Source organism: Rhinolophus ferrumequinum, chromosome 20 (assembly GCF_004115265.2).
Source record: "Rhinolophus ferrumequinum isolate MPI-CBG mRhiFer1 chromosome 20, mRhiFer1_v1.p, whole genome shotgun sequence".
Lineage (NCBI taxonomy): Eukaryota > Metazoa > Chordata > Mammalia > Chiroptera > Rhinolophidae > Rhinolophus > Rhinolophus ferrumequinum.
This window is the reverse complement of record NC_046303.1, coordinates 33,675,484-33,692,658: the sequence shown is the minus strand read 5'-3', so window position 1 is coordinate 33,692,658 and position 17,175 is coordinate 33,675,484. Positions and strand designations below refer to the sequence as shown.

The window sequence follows — 17,175 nt, the reverse complement described above, 5'->3', positions numbered from 1 at the left end:
AGAATTGGGAATGGCTGAATCAGTATTTGCCACAGATCCAAGATTGTTAGCTAACTTATAAATAAAATAATATTAGTTTGTCATTACTTATTATAGATGTTATTTTGATCCACGCTTACTATTACAGAAACTGTTCTTATAACATTACTTCTCACACTGCAATAACGATGTGAATTAATTGAAGCAAATACAGAAACTTTACAATAAAGATAGACAACAAGTATCTGTTTTTATTTTAATACAACTACTAAGTGATTTACATTCAAAAACTAAAAGTCAGGATGTGTGAATGCCAGGGCTTCAAAATCAAGACAAATCTGCAAAGTAAAAAAGTTAAACTATTAGAACAAAGCTGAAATTAGTCGTTTACTTGCTATAGTTAAGTTCTAAGAAGAATTCACTTGATCCATAGCAGAAACAAATCAGTATTTGTAAATACTATACTTCTACCGCTTTCAGCACATCCACATTTTTTTTTTTGTCAGTGGACCACATAGTTGGAAATCCAAGTATGTCCAAGATGTTTACATATTTTTACTGATAAAAATATGAAGGCTCATACCAAATGGTGTATGTATTTGTTTTCTCCCTATCCTCAAGGGCCTCTAGCCTAATGGACTGAATTTGAACAGTTCAAAAAGTTCACCTTTGGGGCGGCCGGGAGGCTCAGTTGGTTAGAATGTGAGCTCTGAACAACAGTGTTGAGGGTTCGATTCCCACATGGGCCAGTTTGCTGCGCCCTCCACAACTAGATTGAAGATGACAAGCTGCCACTGAGCTGCCGGAGGGGCAGCCGGATGGCTCAGCTAGAGCACGAGCTCTGAACAATAGGGTTGTCAGGTCAATACCCACATGGGATGGTGGGCTGCGCCCCCTGCAACTAAAGATTTGAAAACGGCGACTGGACTTGGAGCTGAGCTGCGCCCTCCTCCACTACTAGATTGAAGGACAACGACTTGGAGTTGATGGGCCCTGGAGAAACACACTGTTCCCCAATAAAAATTAAAAAACACACAAAACGTTCACCTTCAGTTATGCCTTACTGATCCAAACTTGTTAGGACAGCACTAACTGGTGGATGGTATTAAAAGAAGCTGCAGGCAAGGGGTTTGACTGTAGTTCCTTGTGAGGTAATGATACATATTTTTTTTGCCAAACTCTCAGGTAAAAAATACATTAGAGCACAAAATTGGAAAGAATAAATTGCTAAGTACATAAGGCTCCTTAGACTTTACGGTGCTATGTACCTCAACCTCAGAGTCTTACTGTATTTCCGATGGTGGTGGCCAGGGGCTGGCCAGTGGCGGGAATGGGGAGTTGTTTAACAACTATAGAGTTTCAGTTTTGAAAGATGAGAAGAGTTCTGGAAATTGGTTGCACAACCAACAGTGTGATATACTTAACAGTACTGGACTGAATACTCAAAATTGGTTAGAAGGGTTAATTTTATGTTAGGTGTATTTTACCGCAATTAAAAAAAAAAAAATGCCCTAAAGGGAGGAGCTGCACTTGAATGGATTCCAGATCTGCTCTGTGACTGGAGGCCAGCACGCCGCCCCATCCCCGCCAACATATTTGACCATGAGCGAGAAATAAACCTTTGTTGTGTCAGGCACCAAAAACAAAAAACAAAAAAAAAAAGGTTCTGATTCAGTTGGTTTGGGGTGGGGCCTGAGACTCTGCCTTTCTCAGAAGTTCCTAGGTGACACCATTGCTGGTGCGCAGACTACATTTTGAGTAGCAAGGCTCTAGGCAACTGGGCTATAGATGAACTGGGAGCAGCTGAAGAACTGTTGGTGTTCCATCGAGTCCATTATTCTATAGTTTCACCTATCAGTCTCTTAAAGCCAGAAGTCTGTCTTTCACACATTGCTTTTTACCACACATTTCCAGCAGAATGAAAGTGTGGGAATAAACTACAGTGGTACAAGTTAAGAGAGACAAGCTGAGATGGCTAAGGAAAGCTTAACATGCAAGTCCGTTCACAAAATCATCTAAATTACTACAGAGAATGAAAAGTTTCTTCATATATCATGTTTCCAAAGCAGTTAATCAAAGGATTAAGAACGGAAATATTAATGAGTCAAATCAATTATTCGGCTGGCTCTACTAGCTCAGAAAACTTGTCAAATTCATACATGAAAATCTTTATAACCACAAATAAAATACTATAAAGTACTACACATGTGTCCAAAATTGTTAAAACTTTATTCTCACTGTTTGACAACATTTGGGCTGAAATAGATCAAGTTTTCTCCTGGCAGCTTATAGTTGGTACTTGTTGGATCCACCCTTTTATTCACTGTTCTATCCCTTCAGCAAACCAATTACCGGTACACCCTGGGTTTTTTTGTTTGTTTGTTTTTTAAATATTAGCATACAGGAATTGTGTATAGTTGAAGTTACAAGCTCAAAAGAGTCTGTTGGATATTAATTACTTGGTCTACTGTCTTGCATCCTGAAACACTAGGACGGGCTCAGCCCTAAATTTAGCAGTCGGCTGAAGCCCTACAGAGGTGAGTGTCTATTAGGTGTTACTTTCTGATCCTTTAAAATGTTTTCTCAACCAATTTGGGCTGTTGGCACTGTACCTTTGCTTCTGGTAAACATTGTCCAAACACCTCCAACAAAAGAGTTTCTTCTTTCACTGCTTTTTCAAAGACTGCAAAAGATATCTTGCCATCGTTGTCATAATCCTAGAGAGGAAGATGATTTCTTCATAAATTGTTGAGTAGTTTTAAATTTTGCATGGAAAATTATCTAGAATAAAAGGTTTGATCAAGTAAAAAGAAGTTGACACTTCTGTAGGCACTACTTAATCAAAGGGTATTTATTTAAGGAGGCCACTTACTTTATTCCTATTAGTTGAGTAGGCATACCTGGTATTATAGACTGAATATGCCTCCCAACCCCAAATTCTGTTAAAGGTCTAACCCCCAATGGTGATATTTGGAAGTGGAGCCTCGGGGAGACAAGTTTAGATGAAGTTATGAAGGTAGGGCCTTCATAACGTAATTAGTGTCCTTGTAAGTAGAGATACATCAGACCTCCCTCTCTCTGCCACGTGAGGACATATTGAGGAGGTTGCTGCCTGCAAGCCAGGAAGGGAGCCCTCATCATGGAAGTGAATCAGCTGGCACCTTGATCTTGGACTTCCCAGTCTCCAGACTGTGAGAAATAAATCCATGTCGTTTAAGTCACCCAGTCTATAGTAATTTGTTATTGCAGCCCAAGTAGACTCAGACGGGAGTTACCTTACATAAAATGTAGCCCTGTTCCTTAAAGGACTCATACTATAAATAGGTAAATAAGACAAAAAAATTAGAGGAAACCCAATATTTTATTACTAATTTTGTGATAATTGCATTGGGCAAAGATTCTCAAGCTTACTTTTGAGTAGTAGAACTTGTTCCTCAAAGGATGTCTTAGTCAGGGGCCCATCGTGTAAAAAGGACAAAATTAAAGTTGCTCAGTTAAGGAGCAAGGCACTGGGAGTTAGCGCATTAACAGTTCAAGATGGACCCGACCACCGCTCGTCCTTTAAAGCCAGTTGGGATCCAGGTAGGTGGAGAGGTGTGGGGAGGAAATGCAGAAGAATTGACAGCCTGAGTTATGACAGCAGGAGTGTAAGTCAGGAAGAGACAGACCTGCCCGGAGTGGAGCATTCATGACTGGATCATTAAGTAAATCATAGGGGAAGCACCATGTAGGTTATGAATGCCTGTAACTGCTTCATTGAATTTGGTTTTGATGTGATGGATTCTTGTGTTTTTTTTCCACTTCTGGGCATAACTAAATCAGGGTTGCTGAAAGTCTCATCTAGAGAAAGATTTGAATAATTGTCAGAAAAAGGTTCACTACATAACATTTCCTTTCAAAAAGGAAGGGGGTGGGTTTGGTACTGGGGAACATACTGTCTCTCGAGAAGTCTACCCTCAGCCCTAGTGGAGCCGTGAGAATATTCCTAGTGGAAGAGGACACTCTGGAGTTTGTGTTAGCTAAATTTGAGACGTGGCAGCCCCCATGTTTTTCTTTCTTGAACTCCAGAGTAATGGAGGTGAGCCAGAACCGGGCTACCTTATGATCACAAATCTTCACTGGTATCCAGCTTAGGGTCATAGTAAGTAAAGGAGAGAAATCACTATTTCCATAATAAAGAGGTATTATTGGTTTCATTGAAAGGTGAATTCTGCACCCCATTTTCTAGTGTGACTGTGAGTAAACCTATTTGTACTTTAGTTTTCTCATTTGCAAAATAGAGACAATAATTTCTACTTCATAGGGCTGTTTTGAAGATAAAATGAGTTCATATATTAAGGTTCTGTGAAGGGCCTCGTATATAGTAAGCACTCTATAAGGAACTATTTTTATTATGTTATTTTATTATAATGAGTGTTTAGATGAATTGGGGAGCTAAAGTCATAAAGACAGAGTGGAATAGCATCCAATTTTACATGAAATGCATCTGTGTAATTAATGAGGTTTTATTTCTATTAAAATATTTAAAAATATACATTCATTTTGTATAGTGATTCAGTTAATCACCCAATTCAATTCCATAAATATTTATTGAGCACCCACTATCAGCCAGGCACTGTTCTAGGCAATGAATAGAGCAGAGAACAAAAATTCTTGCCCTCATAAAGGTTACATTTATTATGGAGGGAAATAAATCATATCTTTATCTTTATCCATCATCCACTTGATTGGATTTAATGAATTACAGTTTTTCATTCTTACCATTTTCTTCAGCATTTTCTCTACCAACTCTTCTATTCCTCCATCAGTTTCTTTTTCAGATGACTGTTGGTGTAGACTGTTCTTCAACATGTCAAATATTTCCTCTCGAGAAATGTAACCATCACTGTTCAAATAATAAACTTTAAAACAGACTTTTCAAAGCATAAGAAGTTTAAAGATTTGGATAAGAACAGTTAAAATGTCCTTAGTCTTCTCCTTAGTTATTTCAATATATAATAAAAAGGATAAAAACAATTTGTATAACCTACAATTGTTGATCTATATGATAGATAAATAAATCACCCTTTATTATATTTTTGTCCACAAGATTAAATACCCCTTGTAATGTGAAAAGAAAGACTCATAATTTCTGGAGTTTGAAATTGAGGGTTTAAAAATGTTATGAAGCTACAATACAGGAGATAAATATAAACCTTTGATTATATAATACATATGTACACACAAGTGAGTGTACATATCTCAGTATTGACTCTTCTTCTATAGAGTACAAAAACTAAGTACACACATTACTATGTCACTAACAAATAATATTTTCCCGTATATTTGGATAGTGAGTCTGTCACCTCCTTGAGGCCTGCTGGTCTGCACTATCCAAAATGATCACTTTCTCCCTGGAGTGACTTCCTCTCACAGTGTAAGCATTACCTCAGTTTACTCATTCATCCCCCAAACGACTTAGTCAGGTCCTAGGAATACAGCAATGAAAGAGCTAATGTGAAGTTTGTAATCCAGTTAAATGTTTTAGCAAAAGTAATAGAACCATGTATAAAACTCCAGAGTATCAGATTAGCTGTGTCTTCTTGTTGAGTTCCTCCAATCTGTAGCATACATATGAGTTTGCAACACAACCGTAGTAGAAGGAGTATTTTCCCCAAATTAATACTTCTTGAAATGTATATGAAACATTTTAGGAAGTGGGCTTTGGAGGAGGAAAAGTTGATAGTGTGCTATTCCAGCACATACAGCTACTTTCAACGTCTCAACCATTTTCACCATGTATCAGTATTACTACAAGAATTTGCATCTAAGAAACAGCTTTTCACTTTTCAGTGAGACTTTTGTATAAGAATGTTGCAAAAAGCTTAAGTAGCAACTATATTTAAATGTTATCCTGTGAAACATTAGACTGGAGAAAAGAAGAAACAAACCACAAAACAAAGAAAAGAGCATAAATGTCAGAGAAAGTTGGTGATTTTTTACAATGTTGCTATCATTTTTTTAAATGTGTGTTTAATTTAGTGATCTTCTTTCCCCAAATCCAAATTCAAGTGGAAGGACAAAACGGGATAAAAATTTGCTTACTCAGAACATACTTGAAATCTTCTCTTAAGTAATTTGACTTTAAGCAATTTGTTTCTTTGAAAACTACTTAAAATTGTTCCTATTCTTTTTCCAGGGTTTCGCATCCCAAATCCTGGCATCAGAAGTATAAAACACAGGAAATGTACATCAGTACAGGTGAGGTAAGGCCAGAGTTATTTCTAGGAAAAATTGTGAACTGGGAGACTTTTGTCTTTGGAATTCCTAAAGTTCCTTTCTTGTAGGAAGCGTGTTTGTCACCCTCCTCCCTTTGGGCTTTCATTATCCTTAGCCTTTTCCCCTCTTTTCACTCATCTACACTAACTTTACCACTAGAGCATTGCTATCTGGTAGTTAATGTGTGTGTCAATTCCTAACATTTTCTTTGATGAAAAGACAAGTGGACTGAATGTGACCCATGGCATGGTTCCGTATCAAGGCCCATTTCCTGCTGAGCCCAGAGGCAGCCTCAGAAACCTCAGCCTTGCCAGCGGATCAAAGTTGGCATAAGCCCTAACCCTTAGTTTCTGTTCCTAGCCTGGCCCGTAAGCCAAAGACCTATCCTAGTAACATTTGGATGCCACAGAACGAGTGAATGAAGTGTTTGGGGATCTGGGACTAGGAACTCTTCTATACAATAGACCATCCATTTCATCTGTTTTTTTGTTGTTGTTGTTTTTTGTTTTTATAAAAGCTATTGAACTATTTTTGCAAAGTTGCTATAGAGAACACTAATTTTACATCTTTAACAAATATTTAAGCATTCACTAAATACAAAATTGATAATATATATTACTAAGCCAGTAATCCCATATAGAAATCTTACACTTCAGCTTTTCTTCAAAAGTCCCTCGAAGAAACACTGATAATCCTTTAATCCACTCTTTTACATTCATGCAGTTATCGTTTTTGTCAAATGCAAAAAATACTGAAAAAAAGAACATGTACGTGTGTTATACCTTACAGATATTTTATAATTCAAGAGTATGTACAAGTATGTATAAATAGATTAAAAATTTTTTTTCTCCCAAATTGAGGGGGAAAATGAGTTTTGGCACAATCTTTCTTGAAAGAGTGAAAATTACTGGAAATATGTTCCCCCCAGATTTTAATAGAAAGAAGAGTCATTCTCCTCCATGATCAATGATGAGCTTCATTTGTGATGTTTTTGTACAATTACTATGAGCCAAGAAGTCCAACAGTGGAGCCAATCAATGCGATAACTTTTATTCTAAAAAGAGTGGCAAAATCCTGTTCTAAAGAGTTTTTTTAGTACCTAAAGATAAATTACTAGAATAACACATTATTTTTACATTACCAGTGAAATCTTAGTATTATCCTATAGAAAATAAAATATTATTGACTCTTTTGGGGGTGGTGGATATACTAGTTATTTTGATTATGGTTATGATTTAAAGGGTATACATATATACCAAAACTTACCAAATTGAACACTAAAAATATGTTAATGAAAATGACTGGATCACATTAAATAACTTCCTATTTTAAATGACCTTTTCTTTGATTTTTTTTTGGTATAAAGAGTAATTATCATTTTTTGTACTGATACAGTCTTCATTTTTCATGAGGAAAAAGAAGTCATTTAATAATTTACATGTCCATAGCATATGAATCCAAAGATGTCATGATTAAAAGCTTCATGCTTATCTTAAAAAACAAACACTACTTTTAGTTCATTACTGGTTATCTCTCAAAGTGATACCAGTTATAAGACATCCTGAGTGAGTTTATATTAAAAACCATCCTCACAATCAAATCAACTACTCTTTTATATTGGCAGTGCTACCAGAATTATGTCTTTCTGGTTTGGCATTAAAAACATCAGTTTTTGGTGGAAACTGAATATATAACATTTGCAATATAGTAATATATATGTAAATATATATATATATATATATATATATATATATATATATATATATATATCCCATATATATATATTTGCCATCTCAGCTTAACCTACTTCAGTTTCTCATGACTTCTTACCCCTCTTCATTAGCATATCATCAGTCATTCCAAATAAGTTGTGCAGGGTTGCTCGAAATGTGTTGCGATCTAGTACATTATTATGAAGTCTTACGTCATCTCTTTCCACCAAGCTGTGAAAAAGTCTTATGAGACACTCTACTTCACTTTTTTTGACCATAAAACAAGAATACAAATACCACTAAGATTTAATCATTGAATTCTCCAACCTAATTTAAAGTATTTTACTAAAAAGCTGTATTTTTCCTATGATGCTGGATGCCCTAGTGAATTTTTTTTAAAAGTATGACATGGCCTTGTTCCTTAAGAGCTTACACCATTAAAATGGGTCTCACTCAGAAGTCTCTTAAGACAGGGTATAAATGATAAATTGCATAAGATGCTCACCACTGTAGACATGTGAAGAGAAATCAATATGGGAAAGAGGAATTGAGCCATTTTCATGGGAGTAGACTTTGAACAGGGTCTTGAAGGATGCATAGGAAGGAATGAGTTGGGCGTGGTAAAAAAGTGGAGAATTCCAGGGAGAGGGAACAACATGAATAAAGAGGTAGAACGGGGGTTGAAGTTGAACATGCCTTATTGGGAGCCAGCAAGTGGGAAGAAGTGAAAAAGAAGAGAGAAGCGGATGGGCTGATGGTAGAGGGCCTTATATGCCCAGAGGATTAACATTTATTTCCCTGGAGCAGTAGTTCTCAGGGTGTCATCTTTGGACCACGGGTATGAGAATCAACACCCTCTCCATTTCTTGTTAAACGTGCAAATTGCCAGGCCTTGCCCCTGACCTAATAAGTCAGAATTGCTAACGGTGGGCCCAGGAATGAGCTTTAAACTAGAGTTGGGTTGATTATTCTATGCCTTGAGGGTCGAGAAGTGATTTAGGAAAATTCATCTGGTCAAGTTGTACTGAAGGGGAAAATGAAGTATAAAACCCAGGCTTAGAGCGATTGGGTAAGGGGGTGGAAATGAGGTTACAGAGTGGGGAGGGAGCCGGAGATACTGCAAAAAAATCAGTAGGACTTGGTGACTGATTTTCAAACCAAAACTTTTTTAATACTCACATATTTGGATCTCACTCCAGACTTAGCAAACTGACTGTCTTTTTTTAAAGAAGTACACAGGTGATTCTAATGCACCATCGGGACTGAGAACTAAGGGATTAGACATTGTGGGTTATGGGTACTAGACTTAAGTATTTGGGTTCTATTTCCATTTCTGAGAGACTAAATAGCTGAGAGATTAAGTCATATAGCATCTTTATGCCTCAGAATCCTCACCTGTAAAAATTGGTATTGTCCTAGATGATCTCTGAGATTCCTTAAATTTCTAAACGTCTAATTCTATTAATGCAAAGATTGAGAGAACTAAAAGAGGGAAAGCTGGTTACTATTTTTTTCTCTTCCTTCTCTCTTTTTTTGTGTGTGTGGTGGGGGGTGGGTGAGGGGAAGGTAGGATGAAATAGTTATTTTAGATGTTGTCTTTGAGATGATTTCAAGTTACCCAACTGAAATCAATGACAACACAAAATACGCAGTTTACAGTCGGGTTTCCACTGTGGTCAGAATGACTTGATTCTTAGGGCAATGGCTGACAAATCTAAAGAATAAGCAATTACAAAGGTAGCTAATATTATTTTGTGAACTGAATTAGATTCTCAGGCTTCACACTGTAGCTATAAGCCCTGAAATGTGATGCAAAGGTCTTTTTTATCCATTCAGTTAAGCATTTATCAAGGGCCTCCCAGGAATCAGGCAATGAATACACCACAGTTCCTGTCAAGGTTATGACACTTTGGTCAAGAGGTAAGGAAGTAAGTGCAATAAAGAATTACCAGGTACTATGATGGTGGTTGGCAGTGACCCAAAGAAAGGAATAATCAACTGGGGATAAAGAAAGGTCCGGCAGAGGTGTCACTTGAGCTAAGACCTGCCAAAGGAATAGGCGTCAGCCAGAGGTGGCAGCTGGAAGGCATGGAGCATGTTCTGAGAGCTGCAGATGGTTTGGTGTGGCTAGGTGGCAGAATTCTTTGACTTTACAATGGGGAGCTTAATGAAATATTTTGGCAAGTTAATAGGATTACATTTAAGGATTGCATTTAAGGAAGATCACTTTGGGAGCACTCTTGAAACACGCTTATGAATGGTGAATTCATGTGACAGGTCATATTTTCTCAGACTGTTGAAACAATCTACCCCACCAAATGCTCTTCTTCCAATGTGACTGATATTCTTGCCCTCCGGAGATCTATGTCTCCTTCACTTGGAACTAGGGAAATTTTTGTGATGGCTGTTTCAACCAATAGAGTACAGTGAAAATGAGGCGATGTGACTTTGGTTTTATAGAATACAAGTTTATTGTACAAAATGAAGGCCTTCAGATTTCATAGTTTACTAAGGCAAAAGGAAAACTAGGTAATTTTTTAAAAACCTGCAAAAAAATTTCACTTTCACTTACCCCCACCAACTATTAAAATTGCCTGACTAAAAGTTACCAAACAGTAAATAACACCAAGTCCTTTAACGACAACTGTTCCTGGCAGCTCCAGCCTGTCGGCCATTTTCAGATTCAGCAAATGTGATGTTAAAGATCCCAGGTACCGTAAGTACTTCCTTGAAACCAGGGAACTCATTAAACAGCATGGATGATATCATCTCAGTAGTCTCTTCTGGTAAATTATTAAGGAATAAAATATAGTTTGGAGGGTAGTCACGGATCTGAGGATTCGGTGTTGCATTTCCTTGGATATTAGCTAAATTTGGTGCTCCCTGATCAGGTCTTTTGTTGGTCATTGCTGTCTATTCCAGTTTTGGCTCTTCTTGTCAGCGTTACACATTTTCAGTGTATCAGAATGTTTTTGCATACTTGATTCACACTGGTTTACCATGCAATGGAAATCTGTAACTGTCTCAAGACACTTGTGGATGAGCCCAGTTCTTTAAATGTAACAAAGGCCCCTCATCTTCATGGTCTTTAAAGCCATCGTATCTACCCCATGGCCAAACAGAAAATAGGGCATGTAGGAATCTCTTTTTTAATTTTGTCATTTGTACTGTTGATATAAATTGTATGATTTGGTCTGATATTCATATTTTGGGTTAAACTATTCTAACAGCCTGAGGCTGGTGTGCTGAATTTTCAAGATTAGGTCACAGACAGTAGCACTGAGGACAAAAACTTGGAGACTTCTTTGGAATATGAAGAAAACGGAAGCTCAGACGTGGACACACTGTATGGAGGGCACAGTATATTAATGCTTGTCTGAGTAGCGCTGCTCAATGCCGATGGAGTATTACTGGAGTGGAACGGTTAGTACCAACCGTACTGTGAGAAGGCATCCCTGAAGAAAGCGAGGTTTGGAGACAGGAGCTGCTCTGGGTGGAATCCTGACAAATCTTCCAACAAAGCAATCAGATTCTAGACACAAACTTTATTCAGCAGGTGACTTTTTCTGAGTTTATCCATGCGGCTCACCTTTCATTGTATCGAAAGACCTTACACAGGTCGTCAAAGGAACCACTGTGGTATTTGAGAAATCGTGGGTAGTGAGAATGGTGTTGAAATGCCATGTCATTAAACTTTTTAGTTTGGAATAATTTTAGATTTACAAAAGAGATGCAATAGTTGAGTTCCCATACTCCAGTTTCTTCCTAATGTTAACATCTTACATAACCATTTCACATTTGTCAAAATGAACACACTAACATTGGCACATTATTCACTAGATTTTTACCCATTTTCTTACTGGTAAACAAAATGTCCTTTTGTTGTTCTAGGATCTATTTGGTTGCCGTATTTCCTCCAATCTGTGATAGTTCTCAGTCTTTCCTTGCTTTTCATGAACTTGACAGCTATTCTGCAGTGTTCCTTAATTTAACTTGGTCTAATTTTTCTCATGATGAGACTATGGTTCTGGGGAAAACGCCAGGGAGTGCTATTCTTATCATCACACACCAGGGCACAGCTGATGTTAACATGAATATTATTGCTTATAACCTCGACTCCTTTCTTGGTTAAGCTACAGTGTATTGGTTTCTCCATTGCAGTTACTACTCCCCTTTTCACACTATTTTAAGCTCCACTTCTTGGGAAGGATTATCTATCCTAGTTTTTGGAATTCTTCTTTAAGATTTTCCATTTACTTATTCATGTCCATATGGAGCCAGTCACAAGTCCAGGTGTCACAGGTTCTGATCAACTGGCTATAAATTTGAGGTCCCCATGATACCTTGAGTTCAATTAATTTGTTAGAGTAGCTCACAGAACTCAGGGAAACAGCGTAAACTAAATTAGCAATTAATTATAATAAATGGATATAATTAGGAACAGCCAGATGGAAGAGATGCATTGGGCAAGCTATGTGGGGAAGGATGTGGCGCTTCCATGCTCTCTCCCAGCACCTTTGCCTTCACCAACCCAGATACTGAGGGCTTTTGTGGAGACCATCACATAGGCATGATAGATTGTTAACACAATTTCCAGTGCGGCTGGAAGTCCCAACTTTTTAATCATAACTTAGTCTTTCTGTTGACCAGTCCCCATCCAGGAGCCAACAACAGTCACCTCATTAGAACAAAAAAAAGTCCTATCACCCAGGAAATTCTAGGATTTGGAGCTCAATGTCTGGGCGGCAGCTTCATCTATGGGATCACATTCTATCTCCAGGTAGTGTCAGAATTGAGTTAAATTGTGGACACTCAGCTGGTGTCAGAGAACTGCTTGTTGGGAAAACCCTCCCTAGTTGGTGAACAAAAATGTCTTAAGTGTGAGTGTGGCAGAAATGTCAGAATAAAAGAGAAACACACAGACGTGTAGGTTTTTCCTTGACTTTGTTCACCTACTTCGTCAAAGTATCTTTTCTTATTGGAGACTGCTATTTTGAAACCAAGGTCTAGGTACTGGGCATGCCTTTCACTCCTGGGGGTTAGTATTTCTAGGCCCTCTCAGCAGACAGAGGTAGGAAATATGTACACTAACCTATGCATGCACACATATTGGCCCATGTTACGTCTCATAAATAGAGTGGAAGCCAAATATTGGACTAGAGAGCCTGTGGGTGGTCCAGGGCTAAGTGCTAGAAGAGATGTTCGATTGTATTAAAAATTCATGAACACTTAGGAAGGAGGGGCTCATGAATTCACAAGGGCAAATCGTACCAGATTGAACTTATTTCCTCCTCTGGTAGGAATGGATCAGAGAAATGCAGTCCACAAGTATTTCAACTTCAACAAGGCATTTGACAAAATCTCTTATTATTCTTACGTTAGTATCTACTCAGTATCAAGTAGTGACTACAGAGCGCAATGGTAGGCTCCCAAATGTTTGCTAAATTATCACCAACCACTTGAAAATTGGAGGTTAAGGAATATGCTAGAGGAGTGAGGATCCAAACGAAGTAGTATCTACCGTGTTTCCCCGAAAATAAGACCTAGCTGGACAATCAGCTCCAATGCATCTTTTGGAGCAAAAATTAATGTAAGACCTGGTATTATATTAATTATATTATACCGGGTGAAATAAGACCAGGTCTTATATTAATTTTTGCTCCAAAAGACGCATTACAGCTGATTGGCCGGCTAGGTCTTATTTTCGGGGAAACACAGTAGATGCCAAAACGATCAGTTGAATCAAACAACATGAAGTTATTAAAAATCGTGTGTAAATTCTTCACTTAGCTTTAAAAAAGTTTGTTAAAACTGGGTCAATTCCCAATTCACTGTCAATCAAGCTGAGATTAATATTGGCTGACACATTGAATTTTCACCTGGAAAAAGACCATTTTGATCAGGAATCCTCAAACTTGAGTGTCTAACAATGCATGGAGTGAACAATCTGGGTGCTTGGCCCCACTTCCAGAGAATCTACATTTATAATACAATCCTGTAGGTGATTCTGAGGGTGGAGATATTCCTACCACACAATAAGACGGACATAGCCAGGACAGACCACAGAATTTATTCTTAATACAGAATAAAAATGCAGGTCCCTTGTTCAAAAAAACGAATTTCAAGTCAGTGTTAGCAGAACATTAAACTAAGCATGGAACCCTATGAGAACACATAGGTTGCACATCTCTAAAGCCATTTCTTTCACCCAGAAGCAATTTATCTGCCTCCCCCACTACATTAAAGGGCTATTGTTTGGGAAAGGGAATAAGACTTGTGTGATTCTAGAGCAGCATTGTTCAACATAGCGTTGAGATGATGGAAATGTTCTATATCCGTGCTGTCCAATTTGGTAGCCACAACCCACATGTAGTTACTGAGCCCTGAAAAGCAGCTAGTGTGATCCACACTGGATTTAAAATTTTTTATTTACATTCAAACAGCCGTATATAGCTAGTGGTTAGCATATTGGTTACTACACAGCTCTAGAGAGCAGTATGAAAATCAATAGGTAGAAGTTCTATTAGCTCTAGAGTATAAAATATTCTAGATCTGTCTGGAAAAGAAATGGGAACAACTGCTTGGTAAGGTAATGAACCTTCCTTTGTGAGGTAACGAAGTACATAGCTGAGGATCTGAGAAAGTCCTGCAGTGACTGCGGTTTGGACTGAAGAGGCCATGTGACACGAGGGCTGAGCAGATTAGGAAGGCTCTTTCCGAACCTCTAAAGCAAAGCCCAGGAAGAACCCTTCAAGCTTCAGCTCCGTGGGACAATTAGAACTTTGTACACCAACAGTTGGTCCTGAGTAGGCCAAGGCAGCATTAGCTGTTAAGTCTCCCCACTCCTGCCCATGAAGGACCAGTGTCTATCCTGTCTCAAATGGAAGGGCCCAAGAACTGAGGTGAATTCAACAACTTTTCATGGTGCACTATGGGTCAGCACTATGCAGATGACCATGAGGGTCTACAATGCTAATGAGTAGAGTTAATTCAAGAAATAAAGATGAACGTCATAGAAATGGCAGCGTGAATAAAGATGCCAGATGACTCAGTCTGGCATCAGACTGAGTTCTAGCTCTGCCTCCACCAGAAACGTTCACTAACTGTAACGAGCAACTTAATCTAAGACTTGGTTTCCTCATCTGAAAATGTGGAAATATCACCTACCTCATTGGGCTTGTTCTGAGTTAAACATGATGAACATAAACCATTTAGTAGTGTCTTGCTAATGAAGAGCTCAATAAACACCAGCTGTTAAGCAACCTGAGTGTAAAACAGTAATGTCGTTACACTGGTGAATAGCTATGTTTAAGCACTAAGGTTCTGAACTTTGGATCACAATTTAAGAATTGTAAGTGTCAAAGCTTTGGAAAAAGGAGTCTTCATTCATTCCTTTTTTCAAACAATTATAGCAGACACTGCTAAAAACAATTTAGGATGGGGACAAGAGTTCGATTTTTTTTAAAGTATGCAAAATTTCCTTCTGAATGTTGTAAAACTCAGGCTCTGTTAAGAAAGCAGCAAATGGCAGAAGGTACTTCCTATTCAACACTGGCTAAATCTGTCAGGTGGGATTTAAGGGTTGTACTACAGTGGGATTGGAAAACTAGCCTTAGAAGTGTTTGAGGAGCTTAGATAATTTAAAATTGAACTGGAATAAAACAGAATTAATCTACAGTGAGATTCCCAGACAAGGTGGGGCCTATTCTAATGAGGGAGGTCACAGAAGGAAAAATGGAAGTGCTTAATAATGAGGCTATAAAAATGGCTGAAATAAAAGTAACTTCCTTAAATTCTAAGAACAGATTCTCAGAATTATTATTAGTCAGGATTGCTTGTGGTCATGCCTGAGAAACAAAATTCACAAGACTACTTCTTACTTAAGGTCTGTTGGGCCTACGAATCACAAAATTGTTAAATTGGTTTTAATAAACACTTGCCATGTTCAAAGCACCATGGTATTTCAACATCTAAGAGCAATCATCTGCCTCAGTAGATTTGGTACCAGAGAACTCAGGGAACTGGTCAAAGTAAACCTTTATGTTTTGAAATCTCATTAAATTTCAGTCTATAGTAAGTCCTCGGTTGGCAGGTAATTCTTTAGCACTCATGATGTCATGTAAATTCTCAAACTCTTCTTCCCACATACGCAAATATATTTGAGGACACTTGATTAAAATACTTTGTTACATGCTGGTATAATCGTTTGTTATCTTTTTAAATGACTAAAATATTATATAGGAAATAGAGAAACTGTATTTTGGGGGCTACAAAGCACTTGTTAATGTTCAACTAGTATGTCTACCAACTAGTATATTTCTATTTGAATAAAGATACTCAGGCAGTGTTGTACGTCTAGTCAATACTTACAGCTCTTGACAGTTTTACTGATGGATTCCACCAGTTTCCTTAGAGCCTTCTGGTCCATTTCGATTGTGGCTTCCACACACTATGGACTTCTCAGATAGCCTGGCTCCAAGCCTGGGCGTCCTGGGCTGCCACTGATCCACAGCTCACTACGCCTTATCAAACACGGCAACAATGACCACGGCAACATTCCGGAAACCACACACAGAAGGTTCTCAAGTAATTGGAAAAATATGCAACAATGGTTTTTACCACTCAATACTAATACAGTGATTTCATTAATATTATTATGATCTGAAATATTACAGCGATTCCAACATTTATCTTTTCTTTGGGGCTAAACACCACTTAAAGTGCTGAAAATGTTTCCCTCCTATTTGAACAGAATAACTAAATAAAAGTATAAAGACCTTAATCTTTAAGCATTGAAATCATTTCCTAAGCTATAAACAGTTCCTTCAAAGACTAAAATGTCCTTTGAAAACTTTAAGCAAGTATCTTCTCATGATATGCAAACAGGCTTCAATCTGGGAGCTTCTAGAGAATGTTAAACCCTACTTTTACCCCTCCAACTTGTAACTGACTGAATGGTAGGAAAATACGATCAACTGTGCCCAGCTGGCTAAGAAACAACTGTTCTAACTCTTGTCTATTGTCAAATCCAAGTACAGAGAACAAATAGCTTCTGGTCTATGTCTGCTGGTTTTCACATCAGTAAGAAAATAAACAAATGTACTAACATGATATTCAGAATTTAAGACAGTGTATTCTTACTAAATTTTTAATAAAACATAAAAACAAATCTTAAAATAAGGCAAATACAACTGGGGGGAAAAAAGCTTTCCCAAAACTTTCTTAA

At 37.8% G+C, this 17,175-nt stretch overlaps 1 protein-coding gene and 1 pseudogene across 1 annotated transcript; both read right to left on the bottom strand.

Annotated features, from left to right (window-relative positions):
• LOC117012286 (EF-hand calcium-binding domain-containing protein 1-like) lies at window positions 1–16,378 on the bottom strand. The gene is made up of 6 exons (XM_033088364.1): window positions 16,320–16,378; window positions 8,068–8,223; window positions 6,887–6,988; window positions 4,741–4,892; window positions 2,592–2,696; window positions 1–317 (listed from the first exon to the last, which is right to left on the bottom strand). The coding sequence occupies exons 1-6, from the start codon at window positions 16,375–16,377 to the stop codon at window positions 270–272; spliced, it is 621 nt and encodes a 206-aa protein (XP_032944255.1). The 5' UTR covers window position 16,378; the 3' UTR covers window positions 1–269.
• Window positions 9,581–12,952, bottom strand: LOC117012285 (U2 small nuclear ribonucleoprotein B''-like; annotated as a pseudogene).
• Window positions 16,379–17,175: the final 797 nt, after the last annotated feature.